The sequence below is a fragment of the Psilocybe cubensis genome, chromosome 5 (genome assembly GCF_017499595.1).
Source record: "Psilocybe cubensis strain MGC-MH-2018 chromosome 5, whole genome shotgun sequence".
In the NCBI taxonomy this organism is placed as follows: domain Eukaryota; kingdom Fungi; phylum Basidiomycota; class Agaricomycetes; order Agaricales; family Agrocybaceae; genus Psilocybe; species Psilocybe cubensis.
The window spans coordinates 1,305,588-1,330,879 of NC_063003.1; the positions used below are offsets into that span (position 1 = coordinate 1,305,588).

The 25,292-nt window shown below is 45.1% G+C and overlaps 9 protein-coding genes across 9 annotated transcripts; 5 read left to right on the forward strand and 4 right to left on the reverse strand.

Annotated features, from left to right (window-relative positions):
• Nucleotides 1-199: 199 nt before the first annotated feature.
• JR316_0005890 (Serine/threonine-protein phosphatase PP2A catalytic subunit) lies at nt 200-1,627 on the forward strand (the record flags this gene model as incomplete). The annotated part of the gene is made up of 7 exons (XM_047891641.1): nt 200-286; nt 380-463; nt 577-876; nt 1,010-1,262; nt 1,323-1,440; nt 1,500-1,569; nt 1,625-1,627. The coding sequence occupies 7 exons, from the start codon at nt 200-202 to the stop codon at nt 1,625-1,627; spliced, it is 915 nt and encodes a 304-aa protein (XP_047748990.1).
• A 681-nt stretch (nt 1,628-2,308) lies between these two features.
• JR316_0005891 (uncharacterized protein) lies at nt 2,309-3,752 on the reverse strand (the record flags this gene model as incomplete). The annotated part of the gene is made up of 3 exons (XM_047891642.1): nt 2,309-3,107; nt 3,158-3,364; nt 3,424-3,752. 3 exons carry the CDS (start codon nt 3,750-3,752, stop codon nt 2,309-2,311), a joined length of 1,335 nt encoding a protein of 444 aa, XP_047748991.1.
• A 2,031-nt stretch (nt 3,753-5,783) lies between these two features.
• On the reverse strand, nt 5,784-7,480 carry JR316_0005892 (uncharacterized protein; the record flags this gene model as incomplete). The annotated part of the gene is made up of 4 exons (XM_047891643.1): nt 5,784-6,561; nt 6,619-6,831; nt 6,887-7,230; nt 7,397-7,480. The coding sequence occupies 4 exons, from the start codon at nt 7,478-7,480 to the stop codon at nt 5,784-5,786; spliced, it is 1,419 nt and encodes a 472-aa protein (XP_047748992.1).
• Nucleotides 7,481-9,175: 1,695 nt separating this feature from the next.
• JR316_0005893 (uncharacterized protein) lies at nt 9,176-9,946 on the forward strand (the record flags this gene model as incomplete). Its single annotated transcript, XM_047891644.1, has 4 exons — nt 9,176-9,229; nt 9,428-9,550; nt 9,604-9,864; nt 9,920-9,946. 4 exons carry the CDS (start codon nt 9,176-9,178, stop codon nt 9,944-9,946), a joined length of 465 nt encoding a protein of 154 aa, XP_047748993.1.
• Nucleotides 9,947-13,129: 3,183 nt separating this feature from the next.
• JR316_0005894 (Rho1 guanine nucleotide exchange factor 1) lies at nt 13,130-16,943 on the forward strand (the record flags this gene model as incomplete). The annotated part of the gene is made up of 14 exons (XM_047891645.1): nt 13,130-13,672; nt 13,721-13,773; nt 13,834-14,026; nt 14,084-14,276; nt 14,329-14,723; nt 14,788-14,914; nt 14,967-15,028; nt 15,086-15,340; nt 15,394-15,505; nt 15,560-15,631; nt 15,692-15,943; nt 16,003-16,139; nt 16,202-16,299; nt 16,361-16,943. The coding sequence occupies 14 exons, from the start codon at nt 13,130-13,132 to the stop codon at nt 16,941-16,943; spliced, it is 3,075 nt and encodes a 1,024-aa protein (XP_047748994.1).
• Nucleotides 16,944-17,157: 214 nt separating this feature from the next.
• On the reverse strand, nt 17,158-19,224 carry JR316_0005895 (General transcription and DNA repair factor IIH subunit TFB2; the record flags this gene model as incomplete). The annotated part of the gene is made up of 13 exons (XM_047891646.1): nt 17,158-17,336; nt 17,396-17,474; nt 17,529-17,576; nt 17,636-17,766; nt 17,820-17,967; nt 18,021-18,104; nt 18,157-18,225; nt 18,277-18,379; nt 18,434-18,540; nt 18,598-18,697; nt 18,751-18,867; nt 18,924-19,028; nt 19,079-19,224. 13 exons carry the CDS (start codon nt 19,222-19,224, stop codon nt 17,158-17,160), a joined length of 1,416 nt encoding a protein of 471 aa, XP_047748995.1.
• A 306-nt stretch (nt 19,225-19,530) lies between these two features.
• JR316_0005896 (Angio-associated migratory cell protein) lies at nt 19,531-21,020 on the reverse strand (the record flags this gene model as incomplete). Its single annotated transcript, XM_047891647.1, has 5 exons — nt 19,531-19,770; nt 19,827-20,209; nt 20,259-20,333; nt 20,387-20,459; nt 20,511-21,020. The coding sequence occupies 5 exons, from the start codon at nt 21,018-21,020 to the stop codon at nt 19,531-19,533; spliced, it is 1,281 nt and encodes a 426-aa protein (XP_047748996.1).
• Nucleotides 21,021-21,483: 463 nt separating this feature from the next.
• On the forward strand, nt 21,484-23,287 carry JR316_0005897 (Protein disulfide-isomerase erp38; the record flags this gene model as incomplete). Its single annotated transcript, XM_047891648.1, has 11 exons — nt 21,484-21,611; nt 21,752-21,764; nt 21,814-21,946; nt 21,998-22,073; nt 22,129-22,225; nt 22,285-22,317; nt 22,369-22,417; nt 22,470-22,498; nt 22,551-22,763; nt 22,843-23,033; nt 23,152-23,287. The coding sequence occupies 11 exons, from the start codon at nt 21,484-21,486 to the stop codon at nt 23,285-23,287; spliced, it is 1,098 nt and encodes a 365-aa protein (XP_047748997.1).
• Nucleotides 23,288-24,038: 751 nt separating this feature from the next.
• Nucleotides 24,039-25,088, forward strand: JR316_0005898 (uncharacterized protein; the record flags this gene model as incomplete). Its single annotated transcript, XM_047891649.1, has 1 exon — nt 24,039-25,088. One exon carries the CDS (start codon nt 24,039-24,041, stop codon nt 25,086-25,088), a length of 1,050 nt encoding a protein of 349 aa, XP_047748998.1.
• Between the last annotated feature and the right edge of the window lie 204 nt (nt 25,089-25,292).

Below are 25,292 nucleotides of genomic sequence, written 5' to 3' on the forward strand. Positions count from 1 at the left end.
TGTGGACGTTATGTCTGAGGACGCGTCGCGAATCTGGAATAATTCTGCGGAACGACTTGATGTGACAGCGTGACGCCGTTGATTGACAAGGATTGAGGGATTCGTAGGACTGCGGTACTACTATCACTGCTCCACCTATCTCCCTTTCAGACAATCATCGCTCCCGGTCTCTTTCAATCTTTAGAAAGTCATTGTACGCATGGAACACGAAATCGATGGCTGGATCGAACAACTCAGCCAGTGTAAGCAACTCTCAGAAGCTGATGTTAAAAAACTATGCGACAAGGTTCGTGAACAGGCTATATACCTCAAAGTTATACCACTGTTCCTCCAATTCCAATCAATTAATGAACTTTTATTCTGTTGTAACCTTCCATAGACTCGCGAGATTCTCATGGAGGAGTCGAATGTACAGCCTGTAAGGTGCCCAGTCACTGTCTGCGGTGATATTCATGGCCAATTCGTGCGTGCCGCTTCGTTTCCTGTACAAAATGACTTTCTTATATCTACTGGCGCTCGTTTCTTTTCCTACGTATCGTTTGCATTCCTTCTCTGGGTCATTATCGTCGTCATCAGCACGATCTATCAGAACTCTTCCGGATCGGAGGCAATTCTCCGGACACCAACTACTTATTCATGGGCGACTATGTTGACCGAGGATACTATTCTGTCGAGACAGTTACACTACTTGTCGCCATGAAGCTTCGCTATCGAGATCGGGTCACCATACTTCGCGGGAATCACGAGTCGAGACAAATCACGCAAGTTTATGGCTTTTATGATGAATGTCTCCGAAAATACGGCAACGCCAGTGTATGGCGCTACTTTACCGACCTTTTTGATTTCCTACCTCTTACTGCTCTCATTGACAACCAAGTACGTCGATATCTGCATACACAGCTTATTGAGATTAAGCTGTAACATTCCTCGTGTGATGACCCCTACAAGGGTTATCTCACTTTGGAATCATGATCTACATTCCCATCAATTGCTGACTCTCATGCCCTAGATATTCTGTCTACACGGTGGTCTCTCACCATCCATCGATACTCTTGACCATGTTCGCTCCATCGATCGGGTGCAGGAGGTTCCACATGAAGGGCCTATGTGTGATCTTCTATGGTCCGACCCCGACGATCGCTGTGGATGGGGTATATCCCCTCGCGGCGCTGGTTACACGTTTGGGCAGGATATTTCAGAAGCCTTCAACCACAATAACGGGCTGACGCTCGTCGCCCGAGCGCATCAGCTAGTCATGGAGGGTAGGACACAGTAATCTATCTTGGCTTCATCCTTTTTTAACTTCCCGCATCGAAACCCAGGTTACAGCTGGGGACAGGATAGAAATGTTGTGACAATCTTCAGTGCTCCGAACTACTGTTATCGTTGCGGTAACCAGGCCGCTATCATGGAAATAGATGAAAAATTATCATATAGCTTGTGCGTTCTGTCTCTGTTGGAGGTCGTATGCATGTTCTGATTTATCGACACCCGTGCAGCCTACAATTTGATCCTGCCCCGCGGGCCGGTGAACCTCTTGTGTCGCGGCGTGTACCTGATTACTTTTTGGTAGGTTAGGCGTACATCCAGTGTTACCCTAGGTCTGATGTTGTTCTGTTAACAGTGATTCAACGACTTGGGTTTCCCTTAATAACGTACATACTGTTAAACTTGTACATTCTTATTTCGAAGGCAGCAAGATATATACCTCTCTCATTCTTTCACGCATGGACAACATACGATGGCAGACCATTTCATGTTTTGTTGAGAATCTGTAATTTGACCTTGTTTCTATAAACCTTCTTTGTTCTTGAAAAGTGTATCAATTGAGATGTCAAACATTCAAGTGTGTTTTCGTTTCCCTGTACTTTGTTATTGGTGCTGTCTACAGTCGAACTTGTCATAACCTACACTTTAGGTGTTCACCCAGACAAGCTCATAGGTTTGATAACTTTGATTGGTAAAAGCACCAGAGGCCGAGCGACCCGAGCCCCATAAAGCGATTGCTCCGATATCAATTCGCGAATGACGTAGACACCCCTGAGCTCAACTCGAACAGAACGCAGCGAGGTCGTAATGAGAAAAGCGAGTTTTGACTCGAAGCAAAAGCATGATGGCGCACAAAAATTTGTCCTTATGTTTTCCCCGTCATATTAGAGTTATCGCACTCGAATTTGTATTAACACAAGGGTACGGATACCAGATATATAAATAAAGATTAGGATTAGCTACCGAGTCAAACTTGAAGCTTGAATGGTCAAGACTCAAGAGATGAGAGTGAAGGCCCCATCCAATCGAAAGTATAGATCTAGTGGGTATGACTATGGCCATTCATATGGCCATTGAGGGGAGAATGAGCGTGGCCGGTACTAGCTCCATTGCCAACGGGAATTTCGCGGTGTTGATGAATGTCGTGGATGACCCCAGCAGCCCCTCTGATATAAGCACTTCCACGCCCGTAGTATCCACCTCCATAGATGTGTAGGTTTTCTGCTGCTGTGATAGACGCGCTGGCGCTTGCATGCCCGACAGCGCCAGTAACCAGGGATTCCATTTGGGCGGAAACATGCTTCATTGCGGATGCTGTAATGGCGGTGATAGCTGTCTCCATTGCGATGGTGAGCATTTTATGCATCTCAATGGTGACATGCTCCACGGTCGTTTCAGCGATGCTGACGAGGGTCTCCTGCATAACAGGATGTTTTGCGAAGACGCTGAGGTCTGGCTCGGCAATGACCTTAAACTTCATCCAAGGAACTTCGCTAAGCATAAGCGATAGCTTTTTATTGAGTTCGATGATGATAAGTACGCCATTGGAGTTACGAAGTCGAGTGCGAAGGTCCAGGCGGGCAATTCGGTATTCATCGCCTTTATGTATCCGGTATTTCGCGACTAAAAAGAATCCATCGAGAGAATATTCGAAGCAATGGGTACTAAATCCTGAGATGTCCCACTGGAGATGGCCGTCGAGAAACCCGATGATTGTGTCGAGGTCAATCTTAGAGTGGACGACTGCACCGTCGAGTCGACGACATTGGGCGTGAAGGAATGTTCCTTTGAGCTCAAGCTTCGTGCAAGTTTCCTCAATTAACAGGTGGTGACTTTCACTTGAAGGGAGCATGTCAAAAAAACGTCTCGAAGAAGATATTAGACATACCGTCTGAATGAAGAGGAAGCAAAGTACGACGATTTAGAAGTCATGGTAGATGATGTTGAGACTGTGGTGGCGCTTGACATAGTCGATGCCGCAGAGAACATGTTGGACGAACTGGCGGTAGTGGCCGTCGAAGCAGAATTTGCGGATAACATGGCTTTGGCGACATCTTGCCCTGCAACTAATTTTATGGGTTCAGGCCGTTTGGGTCTATGTTATATATGATGAGATTCGTATAGCTCGGTTGAGAGTCAGAACGGAAAACACACGAAGACAGTGATAGGGGACGGGTGATGAGTTCCAAAGAACCGTCAACGTTTTTGATGTGGCGGTTTAGATCGAGATGGCTCTCGGTAGCCTTGTCGGATCCTCCTTTGGACCTTGCTGTGAGAATTCCCTCCGCATTGACTGAGAGACTCTCGGCAGCAGCACTGAAGCCATGGGATCCCCAGGTTAATTTGCCGTCAATAAAGCCCACATAATCGTCCAGCTTGATGGAAGAACTCGAGAAATTGTTGGTGTCGCGAATCTTGCACTTGGCGGAAAGAACACCGGATTTTGAGATCGAGAATTCCTTGCAAGAAGATGAAAGTGACATGGCCTTGTTGGGAATAGGTTAGGTTATTACTCTCAATGAAACTTCGACAAGTAAATATACCTTTATTTTATGCTAAAATATGATACGAAAGGGATTTCGGATGGTTGAAATAATACTCGTCGTCAAAGTTGTGGTTTTTATATGATGTCCTTACTGCAAACATCGGCTAGCGTTCATCTTTGAGTCGGAATAGGTTATCCCCCGCGGTAGGAACTCTTCAGTCATAGCCAAGTATCAAACAATCGAAGCAGGACAAGGCCCGCCTGTCATGTAAGAATACATCGAGGTACAACTTGAGCCAGCTTTTCACAAACGGCACGATTGAGTACCGTGCAAAGTATACTCCGTAAATAGGTCTTGACATTAACTGACATGTCCGATGCAGAGAGGGAATATCGCTTGGTTATTGCTAGTATGACAGGAATTCAGGGTATGGCAGATGGTCCGGGTCTAAAGGCAAGATGGTTCCGAGAAAATCTGGTCTGATAACGTCTGAGCATAATCAATGCGCTATTAACAAATTATTCAGCGTACATTGTACCTACTTACCTTGAAGGTAGTATGGGAATGTGCCGCGGAAGTTGACAGGAAAGCTACCATGTCGTTCGACCAGAAAGACAGATATTTGAATCTATCTGCCGAGACTCAGGAGTAGATTACTATCCGACGCGCCACTCGAGCAAAGGTGTTGTGAAAAGTCAGAAACAAAGTCGGAAGGTACTCTTCAAAGCCTAACCGTGTTGACACCGTGTGAAACTGAGCCACGATATCCGCACAGTTTGGTTTGTTTGGCCTTGTTATATCAGGCATTTCATTTTTTTTTGAGTGTAACCTTTCGCGACAACTTGTCAGTGGCAATCAAGACTCAGAACAACGGAAGGCGCGGTTCAAATCAACCTCCGCTTTAATTTTAGAGACTGCTTCAGTTATATTTTTTTGGCCGATATACGAGTCCAATTATATAGTAGTCCAAGTTGAATAAGTTGTTCATTGGGACAAAGTTCCGAGCTACTTCTAATGATCGTCGGACCTTTCTAGACAAATTTCCAAGTGTTTCACAGGTGCTAAAGAGGGGTGGTACAGTGGTGGGCGTAGCTTAGTACACACTGTCGAGAAAGTTATCGCTAAGTACTGTATCTCTAGATTTCAGCAAGCCTTCAGAATGGAGCCTATACTTTGCGCTACAGAGGCTTTATGGCACAACGCTTACGATAGATCTCACATGAAACACATGGCTGTTGTCGACATTTTAACATAAATACCTGATATAAAGCAATTGATATGACCATCTCGGGAAGAATCAGGAACATTTTGCTTGGTCAATGGTGAAGTTCTTACCTGAGTATATTATAAAGCCAAAAATAGACCTTGCACTAAATTAAGCGCGCGCTGCCGGTGATCTTAGGTTCATCTAAATTTAGCCAGATCTGGCGGGTTTGTTCTTGAAATGCCGTCAGAACTTCAGATTTTCATCATGGAAAAATCGTTTTACATCTACAGGATATATAGGCACAAATACTACTTATTTAGAGAATCGTTTATCATGTCTAAGGAAATGAATTATTGATTTAACTGAAATTATTGAACGCGTTGTTTCGAGAAATGTAATCCGTTTAGTCTGATGCTGTACGTAGGTTTCCAATGTTGGAACCATATGTCCTGCTTGAAGTACTACTCAATATATAGGACACTTTCAGTCAAAGCTGTTTGAGTTTTACTGAGGCATTGAATTGAAATGCGTAGCTATTAAACATGAAAAATATGTGAATGAGTGACTGAAGACCCGGTAATAGTCTTATACATATGCAATCAATATGAAGCGAAGCAAATACTAATAGCAGGGTTTAGAAATTACATAGCACATTATTGACATGAAGGGAGTGTAAATCAACTTGAACCCAAGCAGATAAAAAAATATTGAGAAATAAATAAACAACACGAACCCAAAGGAATGTGAATAGCAAAATATTCAACGGTAGTAGTATAAAAAATTAACCAAGAAACTACCAAACGGAATCGGACATGAGCGGTTTAGGTGTGTTTCGCGATTTCGGCGTAGCTGTGGTGGGCGTGGCCGTCCGCATGATAGCTTCCATGGGATTCGTAGTGAGCCGAGTGGCCGTTCGATGTCGCGCTATATCCGTAACCCCCAGCTGCACTATAGCGTCCACGACCATAGAGGTGAAGGGATTCGGCTGCGGTGATCGAAGCGCTGGCGCTTGCATGGCCCACAGCACCAGAGACCAAAGTTTCCATTTGAGCAGAGACGTGCTTCATGGCGGAAGCGGTGATAACAGAAATAGCAGACTCCATTGCAATCGTGAGCATTTTGTGCATCTCGATGGTGACATGTTCGACAGTGCTTTCTGCGATGCTGATAAGTGTTTCTTGCATGACGGGATGTTTAGCGAACACGCTAAGGTCAGGCTCGGCAATAACCTTGAACTTCATCCAAGGGACTTCGCTGAGCATGACGGAAAGCTTCTTGTTGAGCTCAATGATAATGAGGACGCCATTGGCATTGCGGAGTCTGGTTCGAAGATCAAGACGAGTGATTCGGTATTCGTCGCCCGCGTGAGGTTTGTATTTAGCGACCAAGAAGAAACCGTCAAGGGAGTATTCGAAGCAGTGAGTGCTGAATCCAGAGATGTCCCATTGGAGATGACCCTCAAAAAATCCGATGATCGTGTCGAGGTCAATCTGAGAGTGGACGAGGGTACCATCAAGACGGCGGCACTGAGCGTGAAGGAACGTGCCCTTGAGCTCAAGCTTCGTACAGGTATCTTCAATCAAAAGGTGCTGGCTCTCACTGCAAAATAAACAACACGTTAGCACAAATGGTTGACCGCGGTTCGGAAGTAAGTACCTTCGGAACTTTGTAGAAGAGAAAGCAGCGTATGAAGAAGAAGAAGATGACTTGGTCTCTTTGAATGATGTGGACACAGATGTCGAGGTTGAAGTTGTTGAGGCAGCAGAGAACATGCTGCTGGCACTGGCAGCGCTGGCGATGCTCGAAACACTAGCCTCAGAAATTCCCCTCAACAGCTCAGGTGCAACGAGATGTTTGCCATTGGCATGCCTGTGCGAAGTTACATGTCAGAAAAAGTAAAACAAAATTGTGGGTAGACACTCACGCATCGACTGGGTGTGGGTTGGGAATAACCGCCAAGAGACCGTCGTGATTTTGAAGATATATATTAAGGTCGAGTTTGCTTTCGACCGTCTTGCCGTTCACTTTGAATTTGGCAGACAGTACACCGTTGTGTACATGAACGTCCTCGGCGTGGTGACTGAAACCTCTGCCTCCCCACACAAGTTTTCCGTCAGTTACTCCGATGTAATCATTGAGCGAGATTGAAGAGTGGATAGTGCTCTTCTTGTCGGCCTTTTTGCAATCAGCAGAAAGAACACCCTTGGTGATGGTGACTTTGTCGCAAGTTTCGGAAAAGATCATACTAGAGGGCAGACTTGAGTCTCGCTGGTAACAAGAAAAATAAAACAGAACGCACTTGAAGTATGAAGAAGAAAATTGAGTTTGTGGATTACTTGGAGGTTGAGGATGATGATAATAATTTCAAGTCGAAAAGTGGAGACTTTATACATCTTGCCTTCCGTGCAAACCTTAGTATAGGACAGGAAATTACCCGAATTCTAGTTTCGGATCCGACCATGTTTGCATCCGACAAAACGACACTGGATCGCAATCGACGAATGCCAGTAAGATCCATGGCCCGTTTTTGGATAGTACAGGGAGCTCGGTGCCAGTGCCATAAATAACAGATCCTTTAACCTTAAACCCGAAATTTACAATTGAATTGAAAAGAGTCAAAGGAGCTAGACATGACCGATCACTTCTTTAAGTTCTTAATGCCGTGGTTTGATTGACATTTGCCATTCCATAATGAGGGGCAGGCACTGCGTATCTCCGGACACAAGAAAGGCGTCCAGTTCGAGAGCGAGAAAGAGCCAACATAGATAATGCATCGGGTTCAGCATATCGACTTCACTAATTTCAATCTTTCGAGGCACTTCTGCAGCGAATTTAACCAAGATGTGGGCCTGGAGAAATTCGGTCCGTGATGGAAAATTGGAATCACAGGGATTCAATGAAGTGAGCCTGGTGTAAGTATTCGTTGAAGAACCAGACAGGAACTACTAGTGAATGTTGAATGATTAATGCCCACAGCTGTGAAACACCATCGGTCAGAAATGTTGGCCGGTTCGAGGAACACTCGAGTTGAGGACATTCGATACGGTGTGTGGTAAAGCTGTCACTTCCAGAGCAGGAAGAGAGCGGTGCAGGGGGCTCGCAGGAATCTGACAACGAGGTTACGAGACAGAAAAAGACATGCCGTGTGTTAGCCAATTCATTTTTGTTTGCAGCTGCTTGGACGTCTTTTATAATTGACCACGGCGGACTTGCACTTGCGCGGTCACACTGTACAGATTTTGTTGAACTTTGTCAATCACTTTCGTAATAATCCCTATCGAAAGACCTTTCATCATTCCGCATAGTAAAATGACCGGAACCAAACATGACAAGCTTTGGAACTATAATCATTGAACAATAGACAGATCATGCAACTATGCTTGTTTACCATGATGATCCAGTGGCCAATAATGCTATGGCTCACCTATTCGGTTTCACTACTAACTATTCTGGTTAGTAGGGAAAAATTGTGCGACAGTGTTTGGCCAGTAGCGAAGCATCGAATAATTGCATTCTTACAGCGGACAGACTTTAGCGCTTCAAGCTTCAGCTCTTGTCCAACCATTGCGAAATATGGAAAGAGATGTTTTCACGCCCATGAAATAGTATATGGGTACTGGCCAACAACCTGTGCCTCAGGACTCAAGGCTCACAGGCGTCTCCGCGAGGAGAAAAGTACTACAAAGAAAAGTCAAATTCCGGGATGCGCCACACTATTAATCGGGTGTAGCCCTGATGTGGCCAAGAAAATGCAGAACTACATCTTCTTTACCACTGTTTTAGGCCATCAGGAATTGGTGAGCAGAATGTGACTAGACAATTGGCTGACCACTGCCTGATATTGAAAAAAAATTGATGAAAGCAAATTAAATTATTAATGCTGGACCAGAGGACTCAGCAGCAGGGTATTTACATAAAGGCAAATGGGTGGGTCAGAAAACCCAATCTAAGACAACGGAAACTTGATTTAATTGGAGTTGCACGAATCGAATGTCATCTTCAAAGCGTCATAGTCGACGAAGAGTATAAGGAAAAGTATTGCCTAATGATGGCGTGGGAACAACAAGGAGAAATAGGGTGGTAGTGACGTCATGTGTAGGTGCGGGTATTTGAGAGACAACACGTCGCGTCGATGCAGCCATCCTTGCTTTCCACCAATACAGAAATTAAGATGCTCTCTTCAATCACTTGCTACTCTGTCCCTCGCCTCTCCATGTCCATTAGAGCTGCTGCTGGTGCAAGTGCTCGATTTAACAGTACCAGGTTCGTGAAACACTGCACTTTTGTTTACTGTGTCCCCCTTTCCCACTAACAGACAACCAGACTCTATTCAAGGTTTTCTAAATGTCGAATTCCCTTAAAATAACATGCTAATGGAGTGATATCCTAGCACGATGCATGAAAACGATCCGGATGCAAGTGCTCAATTTATCAAGTTCCCGATTCATATTAATAAGTTTATTAGGTTCTGGAAAAGGAAAAACACAGAACTCTCAATCGCGATCTGAACGACAAGACATCTTCACCTCATGAATATGCACCTGGCTGGAATGAAACTCTTGCGAGCGCATCAGAGGCAGCAGTCAAGGTTAGTTTTAGTATTTTCTTTACTTCTACTTTGATTTACTAATGCATTCTCAGGCTGATAGGTCAGACGGCGGTCCTCAGGAAATGCAATCCAGAACGGTTGAACATTTGAAAGCACGCCGTCGTGAAACAGACGGAGAAAGTTCGACAACGGCGTACTACAGCCGTGATACGGTAACTGGTCCCCTCTCCGGGGCAACTGGAAAGGAAGAGGTGATTGTACACTGTGGAAAAGTGGTACTAGACAAGTTAGGGGCTGATGTTGTCTCAAAAGGTTTAAAGATGCACGATTTCATGACTCCCAGTGAAGAAGATGTGCGTTAATCTCTAAAACGCAGTTCTTTATCTGTTCTTCAACATGTTTATCCAGGTAAAAGCCGACAGGGGAGAGGTCTAACGTCCTGCTGTCGTCTATTCGAAGCCCCCACGCCTCAAGCAGAATAATCAGAAAACAAGACGGATTTGACCCTACCCGCCGTCCGCGCAAAAAAGATATGTAACTTATAGCGCTTTCCATTCTTGAGAATCATAATGTCTGTATTATTGTCATCCTTATCTTCTGGACGAGTCAATCCGCCAATACATATGTCTTCAGAGTCAATCAGGAATTTTATTTGAAGATACTGAAAATTACATGCATTTATAGTTGTCTGTAAATGTGTCCGAAAGCATATCTACGCAATGAGCCCCCAAACATTTACGCAATAAGAGGGTCATCGATGCAGCGCAGCTTCTCATTTTTCTCTACATCATCGAAGTGGTACTTACAACGGTGGGCAGTGGCACAAGCGCTTAGTTCGTAGCTATGATCTTGGCAAACAACCGGATCAATATGATCTAATAACGCCTCAATTGATGGTTGATTTCAAGTTATAACGATCATCCCGCAGAGTGGCTTTCAGAAAAGAGCACAGCTCCTTGGTCGTCTCTAACTACCAACAAAATATACGGTCATTGTGGAAACTCTTATCGAGGATATCAAGCCTACAGTATCTTGGGTCTTGCAGACAATATTTTGAGAGATTGAACTTGTGTTTATTGGACATCATGCCTATTATAAAGCATTCACTTCGGGTACCACCGTGACGAATGTTCTTTTAATCATTTCCTTGACCTGCAATTCCATCTTCTCCCCGTAACTTTGAAAAGTAGCTTCAGATGGTCATACAACATCGTTTCGAGAATCTTGACCAGATCATACACACAGCCAGGATGTCACCGTTGCTTACCGGCCGAGGCCTCACTGCGAGCCCATCCCTGCTTTCGAGGGATCTCACGAACCATCAAATGTATCAAGCAAGTCGCCTTTCTGGGGATACGCCAATGGTCCAGAAATTGTCAATTATTCGATTAGCCGCGGCGACCGTTCTCCAAATGCCTCCAATATAACTGAGGCAGGATTCCCAAGCAAAGCTTCTTGATTTACCACCTGACAAATTATTCGTATGCACTATCACACTGTACTACGCTGAGTCTTTCCAGGTCTTACTCTGATTCGTTCATCAATCATTGGTGCCGTGAAGCCGCAAGGAAATGCGGTGTGAAGCACTTGTATCAGGTCTACACTAGTTCTGCGAGACGATTGCATCCCTGGGAACGGATTGATCGAGATGCCTGACAGAAGTTCTTTTTATTGATTCTACGAAACTTACTTGAAGCCATCCCTTTTCCGTTTCTTTGTTCCACTCTTTTGCTTTCTTTGCTGCGCAACCGCAACACCTCTGGAGGGTGTTCTGTGGAACTTGACGCAGAAGTCTAGATACTTCAATAAAGGACTGTGGGCCAGGCGCTCAGTACCTACTCCTATATCGATGGCCGGTGTGTATTGTATACCGTTTGAATAAATAGCTCTCATCATGCTCACTTTCTGCCTACAGTGGACGGTCTTGAAGCAACTTCGTTTTCTGGATTTCTGCTCGCATACGATGTCATCTACGTCCTAGGATTGGTATCTCTAGGGGCGGTTTTTCTGACGGTTTGGTTTTCGGCAAGGGTCAAAAGGGCGTCAACGTGGATGATGGTCGTATTTTCGTGGATTGTCACTAGCTTGGGGAATTTGATATTGGTCGGGCAGCAGACGGGTCGTCCTCCAATGGCCGGGGCGTGTCTTCTTCAGGCGATGTTGATCCATGCTTTGCCAGTATTGTGAGCCCCCTTTTTTGCACAATTGAGGGTTGTAACTTACGGACCCCAGCACTTCGTTTTATGTCACTGCGTTTATGCTACAGGTTTACATATCGATCCATCTTGCCCTGAAAAACAATTCAACACTCACCAAATTGCAAATGACTCTGGTGTGTCCTGTCGTTTGTGGCTTGAATTTCTTCGTGCACACGAGTTTAATGCCTTTCAGCTTCATCTCGTCCCATGTGGTGCCTTCTTCTGTGTTCTACTCGAGATTATGATTGTGATTTAGATATTCTTTATTGTAAAGCTGCAAAGTCTGATTCTTCTTAGCTTGGACTTATAAACCCCAATTCGGTGGAAAGACATCCTTTGGGCATGTATTGCCACTTAACGACCTCTGCCGCGTAAGGCTTAAAAACGTTATTTGATTGGATATGGCCCTTACATGCTACTTATAGGCCAAAGATCACTGCTGCTCTCACTATCATGGCATTAGCAATATTTATATGCATAGAGGGTAGTATTCTTACATCTTTGATGTACGAAACGTCTATTTATGCATGGTATCCTCCAGGATTGATCGCATTTATGCTTTGGCGTCTTTGGAAGTCGACAGGGAGATTAAGTCCTTTGCGAAACTCATATGACCACATCTCCTTCGACGTCGCCCTTCGTGTAGTAATATTTGGATTTTGTCCCATGGTCGCTATAGGGTATGGACTCGCTGAGATTTTAGTTTCCTGTGAGCTGAAATCCCAACCTGGCTTGACAGAGTATCATCTCTTCAGTATTTTCCGAGGACAAATATAGACACTATCACAAGCACTATAATCCAAGCTGTCCGTAAGTCATTCGGACCCATATAACCCAATTGCAAAAAGTCTGATTCTTTCATCTCCGTAACCCAGTGCCAGTTGTGGCAGGTTTGATATTCGGAACTCAACGGGTACGTCAGATTTTCTAAATCTACTGTACCATTTTCCGATATTGAAATTTATGGCTTAGGACATTCTGCGTGTCTGGATGTTCTGGAGGAAAAATTCAGAGCCAACGAAAGCCAAATCTGATTTAGCGTAATGCTATATCATACTTTACAAATTCATGAAGCAATCGTATTTATTTATTGATTTTTGCTTTCTGCTTTGCTGTATGTGGTGGACCTTTTGTCAGGCTCCCGTGTTTATGAATGAGCTTTGTCCACTTTTATATATATATCTAGTCCATGCACATGTGCAGAGCTCGAATCAAGATAATGATATCTCTCTTCTTCATGGGTACAGCCTCCATAAAGGCAATCACATTTGATATTGGTACTCAGCATAATCCAGTTTAAAAATAAATATGTATGAGGTCGATGACTTCAATGACTCCGACCCAGACAAACGCCATCAAATGAGAAAAATGTTGACTAAGGCTTGGCGTGCCCTCTTAGATTTGTACATTTACTATCTAAATGTACGAACAACGCCGCTCGAGTGTTGCACTCCCTGGCCTGCCACCCGGGGCTCAGCCGCCCGTAATCGGTCAAACAAGTTCCGCAGCCCATGCATTTCCGGCATCGACAGCTTATAACTTCGAAGTCACACCCCCTATGTCAGGTCAAGAGCCCTTGCCAAACCCCTGGGACGCACCTTTCACATCGAATCGGCCACCGCAAATGTCTAGACCAACACGGCCGCGCGTGGTGTCCATGCAAGATACATACCCGACGCCGTTAGCTAGCCACGGCGCAGGACCTCGCATTGATACTGGTCAAAGGATCGCATTTCCCTTTCCTGACCCAAATTACTATCGGTCTACATCTTATCGGAATGAAATGCAGTCTGGCGAAAGACCAACTCACCATCATAGTAACAGCGATCTTGCATCCCCTTCCAGTGCCTCGACGCTACAACCCCCACAACCATTACATCATCGGAACACTTCGGTCACTTCATTTGCATCCTCCTTCAACGGATACAGTGAAGACGGTCATTTTGGTTCAGATTATCATGAAGTAGTTGATTTTTTTGCTTGCTATTCGACTGACCTGACAGTTGATTAGGCAGATTATCAAGAAGTCGATAACGATTCAGTACGCGCCTTGACCGATCAACAGTGAGCATAGCTAGTCATCCTTACTTATATCGTTGCGCATTTTCAATGCAAGTGTTTCAGGCTAGCATCTGAAGAAGGTTTACGTCGCTTTCAAGCAGGAGAATTATCTGAAAAGGACCAAGAATGGCATCGCTTAGTCCCTGAGGAGGCCAGAGATGCTTTAGGGAAGCAAGAAGTTCAAAGGCAGTCAGTCATCTTTGAAGTTATCAAATCGGAAAGAGATTATGTCGCCGACCTCGAGGCAGTCGAAGCGGTTTGTTTTACAGCTTTCTTGCCGTCGTTCTAGTAGTAACTTACCTCCTTTGCAAAGGTTTATGTTGAAGGCTTGCGCATGGCGAAGCCTCCAATAATATCATCGTCCCGCTTGGGGATTTTTATCAATGAAGTGTTCCAAAATCTGCGAATTATCTTATCCTATCATCAACGTATTCTTGCTGCCCTTTTTGCACGGCAACGAGAGCAACATCCTCTGATCCAATCAGTAGCGGATATCATATTGGACAGTTAGTGTCTTTATGCAAGTTTTTCGCGTGCATCCATTAACAGCCATTTTAGCTGCCCTTGGGGATGACTTCCGTTCAAACTACGAAACGTACATCAAGCAATACCCACTAGCTGAATCTCGCCATCGAAAACAAATGAAATCTAACCGTGCATACGAGACGTTTATCCAATCTGTTTCGAATGACCCTAGAATACGCAAACGAGATCTGATCACTTTCCTATCGCGTCCTGTTACCAAACTTCCACGACTTAACCTACTTCTTGAACAACTTTTGAAATTAACTGACGCCGAATATGACCACCCTGATCTGCAAACGTTGCCAATTATTCTTGGAATTTTAAAAGATTGTATCAAGAGCACCCAACCTGGAATTGAAGCTGCGGAGAGCAAGGTCAAATTCTGGGGTCTTTGCGAAAGTTTAGTGTTCCAAAAGGGTGAAATCATTGTGAGTGGTACTCCATCACCATAATTGGTTTCGGGCTAAATTCTTTTGTGCATGTTGTCGTCAGGATATGGATCTTTATGATGGAAGTCGCACTCTTGTATATCTAGGGCCTGTCATGCGTCGCAGCCGAACCGAGACAAGTTTTTCTGACAAATGGGTAGAGTTGACTGCTGCATTGCTTGACAATTATTGTAGGTCAAGGTCATACACCAAAACACGCATATATGAACACTCTGCTTTTAGTTCTTCTTACTCGGGAAGAAAAGCGTGCTAATGGCACTGTTAGACGTTTGCTCATGTCAAGGGTTCGTTCACTTCATTCTTGGGTTGCTTGTTTTTTTTACGCAACTTCACGTATGCAGCCATTACCGCTTTCTTTCCTTCGGCTTGGAGCATTCAATACACCACCCGAGCCACGTCGCGAGAAAGCAGAGGACGGTGGCTTGTTGGATAGATATCGCAATGTCCCAATGTATCCGTTCACAATATACCACGCTGCAAGTCGCTCTACGCGGCGGTATACCTTATATACTGCGAGTGATGCTTTGCGGAAGAAATGGTACAATTCGTTCGTTGATACAATCGGAGTGCACAAGGTCCGCCAGGAGGCGAATATGGTAAGCCTTTTGCTTGTCGACCAGTGACGCTTTATTCTGATTCCGATTTTTAGTGGTTCAATCCGCAAACCCTCACAGATGGATATTTTAGATCTGTGGGCAGGGATTTCACCCCGGTCAATGGAATGAACATCACGGGAAGAATACAATGCGCCGTTCCCTTTTGTAAATATTGCCTATTGCTTATATGCTGTTTTTCTGACATTATGTCGTTTCCAGTTAATGGTTCTAGACGTTTTCTTGCAGTTGGGTGCGGCCCAGGAGTTTATGTTGCTCCTGTCAAGACAGAAAGTGAGCAGTATATTCCACTGAATAACGACTTGTAATTTCTCTAACCCTGTGAATACAAAGAATATCGTCTGGCCGTCTCTGTTAGGACACCAAACACCTTGGCTGCTTTCATCACGTGGGGTGACAAAATTTTCAACCGACTTGTCGTCCAAGTTGACTCTTCATTGACGTCTTACTCACTGGATATTCTTGCCCGCTTTGCTGATGGCCAAACGGATTCCACTGCCGTGGATGCCTCTAAGGAACGTATTGCCGGTAATGATTCACACATTGTCTTCTTCAGACACGTACACCTGGGAGGCAGGGCATTGTGTGAGGACAGCTGTTCCATTCGTATCTGACAATTTTTGACACCTTCCGCTCATTCTTAGTGATTTATTGTTCGAAACGAAGGCTAGCGTCATCAATGACTTTGCAAGTACTGGAAGCCCTAGATGTCAAGGACCTATCTATAGTTCCCCGAAGGTCTATTGCATCGAATATGCATTGCTTTAGACCATATGGCGAAGTGAGCTTGATGATTCCGCCGTTATTAAACATTACATGAAGACTGATGTACGTCATTCTCAGCCGGGCTATATACCCAAGGATGCGTATGACATTGTGGCTTTATCGAAAACAGTTGGAGTCTGCACAAATGATGGAATCGTTACATTAGATCCGACGAAGTAAGTTATCTCAATGGTAGTACCTACCTTTCAATTTTAACATCAACTTTCTTCTATGAAGCATTGTTCAATCTGCTGTAAATATTATCCCAGACCTCAAGGACGGACTTACCAATGAACCTATGGCGCTGCTGAAAGCACGTCTCGAAGGCAAACGACCACTAGGATTTGTGAAGGTTGACCAAAATGAATTATTAGTGATTTATGATGGTAACAGCAAACACTATTCATCACTTGGAAAATGTGCTCATCTGTCCCCGTTCCTGTTAGAAATGGGGTGCTACATCAATAAACACGGTGTTCCTGTCCGTCGCAGTGGATTCATCAAATGGGAGATCAAAGCTGTATCATATGCCTATCGTAACGGGCATATTTTGCTTGTCTCTCCCGAGTTTATAGAGATACGAAATGCTGGCACAGGTCGGATAGTGCAGGTCATCGAAGGGCAGGACATCAGATTGCTTTATTCGGGACCATATTCCACGAAAGATGATCCAGTGCTTGTTGTAATGCGGGGAAAAAAGGACGACAAAGAAGGCGTCAGCGAACGAATTGCAGAACTGGTGCAGACAGAAGAAATTAGCGTGATGACGCCGGCAGTGACAACTCCATCGGCATCTGTGTGGGATGAATGGGACATGTAAATGCGCTCTGGACTGTTGTGGCTAGTTGAACGATTGTTGGAATTTTTATTGCATCTTTATGTTTCTCTGCGATATCTCTTAAAATATTGTATCCCTTGTAGATACCCATACATGTATCATTAACGAAATTAGTTACATAGACCTGTTAATCTCTACAACGTAATACAAAACCGGATTTCCCTGTGGTTGCTTCTTCATTATCTCCATGAAAAATTCAAGAACCTGCTGCCAGTGTGCGCCGCTCAATGAATCCTTTGATGTTCGAGTGTCCCTCCAATGTGCCAAAGAAACATCGCTTGACACTATTCTCCCATACCACTACATCAAGCTCCTTTGCATAGTTAAGAACAAACTCGTAGTCGGCTTGCGACGCAAACGCGGTGTAGAGGTAACCTGTTGAAGTAAGCCATATTTGGTATAATTTATTAAACTCATAAAATGTAGTCGCTGACCTTCCCGAGATTTTAAACGATTCCGTTCCAGCTCCCAGAGTCTAATCTGATCCTGTACAGTGACCGGAAGCAGAGGGTTCTGGATGAAAATTTTCCGTGAACAATTTGTCAAATGATATGAGAAACAACACACATTTTTACGCATCTGAGGATGTGCATGGGCAGTCAAGTAGCTTATAATCTGGGAGACATCAATCCCAAGTCATGACATATGGGAGAGTCGACGTAAGCTTAACCAACCTGGTCAGCAGATATTCCATTCATCAAAGCCTTCTTCACGCTGTCTCGTGTAATAGAGCCCACGACGAGGTTTGGAAAACGATATTTCAACGAAACGAAGAGATTGAGCACAGCAGTTTGCAATGGGTTGTCTACACATGCGTGTTTAAATGAGAATCGAAGATTATTGAGACAAAGAAATTACCAGTATATGCGTAAACACGGTAATTGGTCTCTAGAATGATGAAACCTTCCTGCGGACCAGAGCTTGTGCCCCTGGCTGTAGGAAGAGGCGGGGCTGACGATGTCAAGGTAGTCGAGAGTCGCGTAGGGCTAAAGCGCCTCGATGAAGGCTTGCAGACAGAATTGAATCTTTCATATTACTTAGATAGTTACTTCAACATACCTTCCTTTGCCAGATGAGGCCATAATCTCGCAGATCCTCCAGCATGGCCTTTTGTGTCCCACTCAGATTTTCAGTTGAGTATTCCTGAGGTATTGTAATTTAGTCCAATGCTTGAGCAATACTCAGAAAGTCGTACCCTCCCCAACTCCATTGTCGATAGCATGAATATGAATCCAAGTACCTCAACGAGGTCCATTTGTCGCTCCTATACAGAATGATTAACCCAAAAGGATTTGACGCCTGCAACACCATGTACCTCCGCCAAATGTAGGTATTGAAGCAGTAAGTCCCAAAGTTGATCGTGAGGTGAGTGAAGCAAGAACTGGAATCCAGCGGACGTAATTTGAAGTAATGAAGAGCTTGAAGGGGTGATAATGAGAGGTGGACAAATGGAAAGAAAGTGGTAAACATACTGGGACAAAGCCATTAACCCACTTCGCTGTAGAAGAAAAAGAACGCCTTGAGACGGTCTTGTGGGTGATTGGCCAGTTCCTGAAGACACCATATAGTGTAGAATAGTCTATAAAGCGTTCCAAGTTCAATTAAAGACCGTAACAACAGAAAGGTCTTTAGATACCTCCCATCGTTCCAAGGCATATCCATCCAGGGCTTCAATATCAATGCCTTGTCTTTTATCATCCTTATCAGCTGGGACACCGAAACTCCCGCTGGATCCTCTATGAATGTTTTCAGCTGCGCCAAAACTCGAAGAAAATAGACAGAGCCTTACCCTCCAGTCATCGCTTGACGCAACCCGGACTTGAATGTTCCGTTCAGTGCCAACTTGGTGGATGACTGTGGTATAATGTTCAACCGTCCGAGAGTAGCAAGGGCATCTTCATATAGCCTAGGAAGTTATAAACAATTGTTTACGACTCTCAGCAACAGCGATCGACCGTGTACTTTTTGCCTTCGCGGATGACCCACGCCGCCATAGTTGACGCCGCTATAGCAGACTCAAGCCATAGTAGGTTCATAATTATTTGTCGTTCTAACGGTGCAAGAAGCCTATATGCATCCGTCAGCCATTATATGGCTATATAACAAGATAGACGTACCGAAATATTGACAGACATGATGATGGCCTTTGGTACAGCCTCGTCAAAGTGTTTTGTGATTGAGATTGTAGAAAGGGCAGCAACGCATGCGGGGTGGGAGTTGAGTCTCCGTTCTCTGAATATATGTACGGTTGTGTGGAAGGCATTACACAGAATGTATAGCACGACTCTACGAGGCAAAAACAAATCTTTGGCAAGTTACTTATTTCCTAGTCACGGGAGAATAGAACCGATTCGTTTATGAAGCCTAACTCTATGGTTAGGGTTTACGAGCGCTAACAAGTTCGACGCATAACATATTTGCTTTGAAAAATAATCATTACCACAGTCTCAATCGAATGATTTATTATAATTTAGAGATGGTGTGCATCACAACAATAAGATAGTTCGAAGGTTATATATCTAGGCACTGGCATTCGAATTTTTGTGTCCAATCGTTTCCAAACATCCCACTACTCGGTTTCCTCAGCTTCTGTGGTGAATACCATGCAATGTCCATCATCTCCCGCACTTACGACTACAGAACCATCTAATCCAAGCGACGCACCGAGAACTGGTGCCCTGTGTCCCGTGTGTGTTCGTAGAAGCTTGCCAGTTCTGGCATCCCAAGTGCGTAATGTTTTGTCGGCGGATCCAGAAACCAAAAGATATGATTTGGGAGCAGGATGGGCGAGAAGTGTTGTAATAGCGTCCTGATAACAAGCCATAAATGTTAAATTATGAATTCTCCGACAGTTTATGAACTGACCTCGTGTTGAAGGGTAGAGCGTAACCTCATTGTGCTAAGATCCCATATGCAGGCTTTACCATCCGTGGCTCCAGTTACAACCACTCCAGAACCAGAACCACCGGCTCCTGTGAGATCGATGAACACGATGGCTTCGATGCTTTCTCCTTCGGTATGACCACCCAATGTTGAGACAATCTCTCCTTTGCTCAAACTTACGACACGGACGCCACCAGCAGCACCGCCGACGACTGCCAGTGTTGAGGATGGGTTGACAGCTACAGACGTGATTCCGTCAAGGCTGAAGCGAGCATCGTCTGGGCCCAATTTGAATAGAGGTGTAGGAGATCGAGGATCCCAAAATATTAGGAAACCTTCTTGATCTGCTGAAATGATTCTTTTTCCTAACTATGGGTAAGTATTTAGTAAGTTTGCAGGAGACTTAAGTCTTACCATCCGGCGTAAATTCACCACAGTTAACAGGACCCATGTGGCCTGCAAAAACTTGCATAGTATTTCCGGAGGGCACTAACGTAATGGTTATATGAAATAGACAGTATAGCTAATACTATGGTACTCACGTTGCCACAGCCAAAGCGTAGAGTCGTTTGAACCAGCAAGTAACACAGAGCCTTTGGGATGCCATCTCAAAAACTGCGATCTGATTGAGCTCGGTGCTAAACGTGAGTGTAAATTAACACATACCATGACCTCATCAGGACCTTGTAGTTCTGTCAAAAATTCCCAAGTGTTATAGTTTTCTTTTCCGACCCTTCTCCAAATTCTGATCTTGCCGTCCATGCCTCCTGTGGCGATCATCTCGCCATCTGTGCTCCAGGCCGTGCTTGTTACACTATCTGTGTGTCCCGTCAATTTAACAAGAATTTCTCCATCAGTGATATCCCATATATATCCCAAGTCGTCTTCTCCCCCAGAAGCAGCGATAGGTTGAGTGGGATGACAGGCCACGGCAAAAACGGACGCGTTGTGCGTTGAGAAATGCTGCACAGATATATCTTCGACGTGACCTGATGATCCTTCAGCCAAGTCACCAACGGTGTCTGCTGCTTCGTCGTCGTCGTCGTCGTCGCCCATGGGGTGGTCACCGTCGTCCTCTATTTCCTCAAGGACATCATCTTCGGTGATGAACAGCTCTTCCTGATTGTTCTCGTCCTCGAGGTCGATATCTTCAGCACGGGCTTTTCCTGAGGCCATTTTGACGCTGGTATAGTATATGGGCTCTGGTTGACGTCCAAAGGTATTTTATAAAGTGGCTGCTCAGTGCTGAGTAAACGAATTGCTGACCTGACTGTCAAGTATTTGCGAGCGAGCTGACGAAGGTGCGATAAAAAACTGCTAAATCGGGAATTGACTCATCCACGTGGTGGGCATCTCGGGTCGGCGGGTCCTAAAAAGTTCCCGAAGAGTCTGTTGGCGGCTGCGAAGACTCTGGGTCTCAGAGATGGATTTGTTCTCGGGCTCGGAGGTCTGTGCATCGTCGGTGTGAGATCCAGTGCATTTCGCTGGGAAGAAATGCACGGCTAGCCATCAGTGTGCGTGTATAGACCCAAGGGTCATACCAATACCCGCCGAGCCGGGATGACCAAGCAAATTATAAGATGGAGGCTCCTCCACGTCAGTCCGTCTTCCACCACTTTCTTGTTTCTCGTTTTCCATTATGTTGTTTTCTTTCTCTTTGGTCGTGACGGCCTTGGTCGCGAGTGTCAGCGCGTCGAATGTCGTTGAACTTGTTCCTGACACCTTTGACGGTGTCATTGGAAAGGGCACACCTGGTTTGGTCGAGTTGTGAGTTCTCGTGCTTTACCGTGTCAATAGTATGAAAGTAGACTAAAGACATTACTTCTAGCTTTGCTCCATGGTGGTATGTACATCTGTACACCATATTCCATCGCTTTGAATACTTATAAATCCTTCTTTCAACATAGTGGGCACTGTAAAGTGAGCAATGACGGCACAGAAGTTTCGACATTGCTGACCAATTGTTTAGAACCTTGCTCCTGTGTATGAGCAACTTGCAGATGCCTTCGTACATGCCAAAGACAAGGTTATCATTGCAAAAGTTGATGCAGATGGCGAGGGAAAACCTCTTGGGAAGAAATATGAAGTAACTGGATACCCCAGTTCGTATGACATACTCTCCATCATCACTTACCGCTAATACAACTTCTCAGCTCTGTTATGGTTCGACGGTGAGGGGAAGCACGAAAAGTACACTGAAGGCCGTGATCTGGATAGTTTGGCCAAATTGTAAGTCATTAACTAATGAATGGCAATCATCACTTATACGCATGCACTTGAACAGCATCACCAAAAAGGTTGGCGTCAAGTCAAAGATCCCTGCTCCTCCTCCTTCAGCTGTTGTTTCCTTGGACCTTCACAACTTCGATGAAGTTGTCATGGTTAGTTCCTTTAACAACTGAAGTTATTGGGCACATTCATTCATTTATTATACCTATAGGATCCTTCAAAAAATGTTATCGTGACTTTCACTGTAAGCATGGATCATCAGGAGGTAGCCTTTTACTCATGGAATCGTCACTAGGCTCCCTGGTGCGGCCACTGCAAAAACCTTAAGCCCCATTACGAGAAAGGTAGGTTCGCTCTTTGTCTACACTTTCAATTTTAATAGTCATGTTTTCATAGTCGCTACTACGTTTGAGCCTGAGAGCGACGTAAGTTGGAACACTTCCCAGAATTACTATGCTTAACTGATCTTGGTTTTAGTGTGTCATTGCTAACATTAACGCCGATGACCAAAAGAACCGACAAATTAGCGAAAAATACGAAGTTACTGGATTCCCCACTATCTTGTTCTTTTCCAAGAGCGACAAAGAACCCGAGGATTATAATGGCGGACGTACAGAGGCTGATATTGTCTCTTTCTTGAACGAGAAGTGCGGTACAAAACGTGCTGTCGGTGGTGGGCTGAACGACGAGGTGCGTTCATCGATCTAGTAGACGGATGCTTTCTGGATCGTGTTGTTGACGATTATTGTTCCTTTCTTTGTCATTTTAGGCTGGACTTGTACCCGAATTTGACTCTTTGGCACACAAATTCTTCACCGCACAATCTAGCGCCCGCGATGCAATCTACAAAGAGGCGCTCAGCCTTGCCGCCACTACCGGAGCAGCATCTAAGCACTATCTCCGTGTAATGGAGAAGGTCGCTAATGGATCTGCTGAGTACATCGATAAGGAGACTAAGCGGTGAGTTTTTTCGGGTCTTCAAGCGTCTCGTAATAAGAAACATGGTTCTCGTACTCTTTTTCTGCTCTCTGGCTTGACTCGGTGTTTTGAATATGGCTGACCTTTTGTCGTGTATCAGATTGAGCGGAATCCTTGCGAAGCGCAACCTTGCACCCACCAAGCTGGACGAGATCAAGGTTAAGATCAACATCCTCAAGTCCTTCGTCGAAGACAGGGCTAAAGATACCATCGCACGAGAGGAGTCGGAGCTTTGAGTTTGTGCATGATACCACTATAATTACCAGTAGTCAAGTGTATATAACATCCGAGCAATTGGCGACCAGCATATTTATGTCTTAATAACCGTGTTTGCCTTTTTTCGTGTCTTGTCAACATTTTTTGGCTGTCTAGGATGGGGGTGGGAGGTGTCGATAGTGATGATGTGATTTACCCTGAAATCTCCTTCCAGGCGATTGAAAATCGCGCGAATATTTGCCTCGTGTCGATGCAATCAGGCAAGAATGCCAACGACATGCATAGACTCGTGATCAACAAAATGCCTTGAGGCATCCAGGTCCGAGGTGAGCGTCGAATTTGTATGAGGCTCTAGCAAGTTCGCCGTTTAATTGATTCGCCTTTCGAAGACCTGTAGCCACTTCAAAGTGTGGCGTTTCTACAACATTCAGCTCCTCCACCATCAGATAGGAGTATTCTCCCGTGTAGCCATTTGGCTGGTTGAGTCCAGATCCACATTTTCCTAGCGCTTGTGTGCTTGTGTGCAGTGGGCATATAAATACAAGGTGGGTGGGAAGTGGCATGGCGGATTTCATCCCTTCACTTCTACAACTTTTGGTACACACAGAACTCATTTCTACAGATTAAACACCATTGATAATGGCACATTGGCCCCGCTTTGGCTCGTTATCTCGTCCGCGATGGAACCCAATAGTGGGACTGCAATCCAAACCGCTCAGACACCCAGATGAAGAGGAAGGGGTGCCCTTCATCCCTCCAAGTATCAGCTCCATGGATGACCTCGAAGAGGAAGAGGAAGAAGAAGAAAAGGAGCAGAGAAGGGCTGCGAGGCCAGCACCAGCGCCGAGCCTGCCCGAGGAGCCCGTGCAACAGAAGCTGATCAAGCTCAAGGCATATCGATTCAGACCGTCCAAGAATGCCTGGAAGCACGTGGTGACGAATGTACACCGCGATGACGAACATGCGGTGGACGAAAAGAAGGGCCCGTGTTCTCAGCTGAGGATTATCTCGTGGAATATAGACTTTGACTCGCCGCACAAGGAGGAGCGGCTCACGGCGGCTCTGCGGCATATCGAGGAAGATGTTCTGCAGTGCAAGGAAGATGAACCCCCGGAGCCATGCTGTATCCTCCTTCAAGAGGTCAATCAATCGGTAATGCCATCTCTTTTGCGCGACGAGTGGGTTCGGAGATGGTTTGTGGTGACGCCGTACACGAAGGACAAATGGCCAGAGGACGCAGGCTATGGGAACGTGACTCTTATTTCGCGCTCTCTCAATCTTGTTGAGAGCCACATTCTGCACTACGGCTATTCGGTTATGAGTCGCACCGCGCTGTGCGTCAAGATCAAGCTGAATGTTCCAGGGACACAGGAGAAGAGGGTCATTTCAATCGTAAACACACATCTAGAGTCGTTGCCGCAGGGAACACCATTCAGACCAAAGCAGTTGGAGATGTGTGCACGTTTTCTACGGTTGAACGGGGTGTATGGTGGTGTGATTGCAGGAGATATGAACAGTATTGCACCTGGCGACGCAGAGATTGGCAAGAGGTTGGGCCTCAAAGACAGTTGGCGTAAAGGTGACGACTCAGACGCTGGCAAGACTTGGGGGTTCCAGGGACAAAATCAAGGCAACTACCCGACTGCAAGATTAGACAAAGTATTTTACCTACCTGGAATGGGGTATAGGGTGGACCAGCCTAAATGTATTGGCGTCGGATTAAAAATCCTGGAGTCTTCAGACGAGGCGCTATGGGTTAGTGACCACTACGGGCTAGATACCACCCTGCGGATGTTGAAGCCAAGATCGAACTCATCGTAGTTTTCTGTACCTTTTCTGTTGCAAAATTTAGGTTGATCAAGGAAGAGAATGAAGAGAGGGCATTATAGTTTGGTTTCCGTGACTCTTTTAATTAATCATGATAGTGAGTCATTCTGACTCTACAAATGCCAAGTTGGGCGACTCTGCTGTGCGGCCTAAAAATAACGCGTATGGGGGCAAGCTTGACCCTTTGCGCAGATTGTC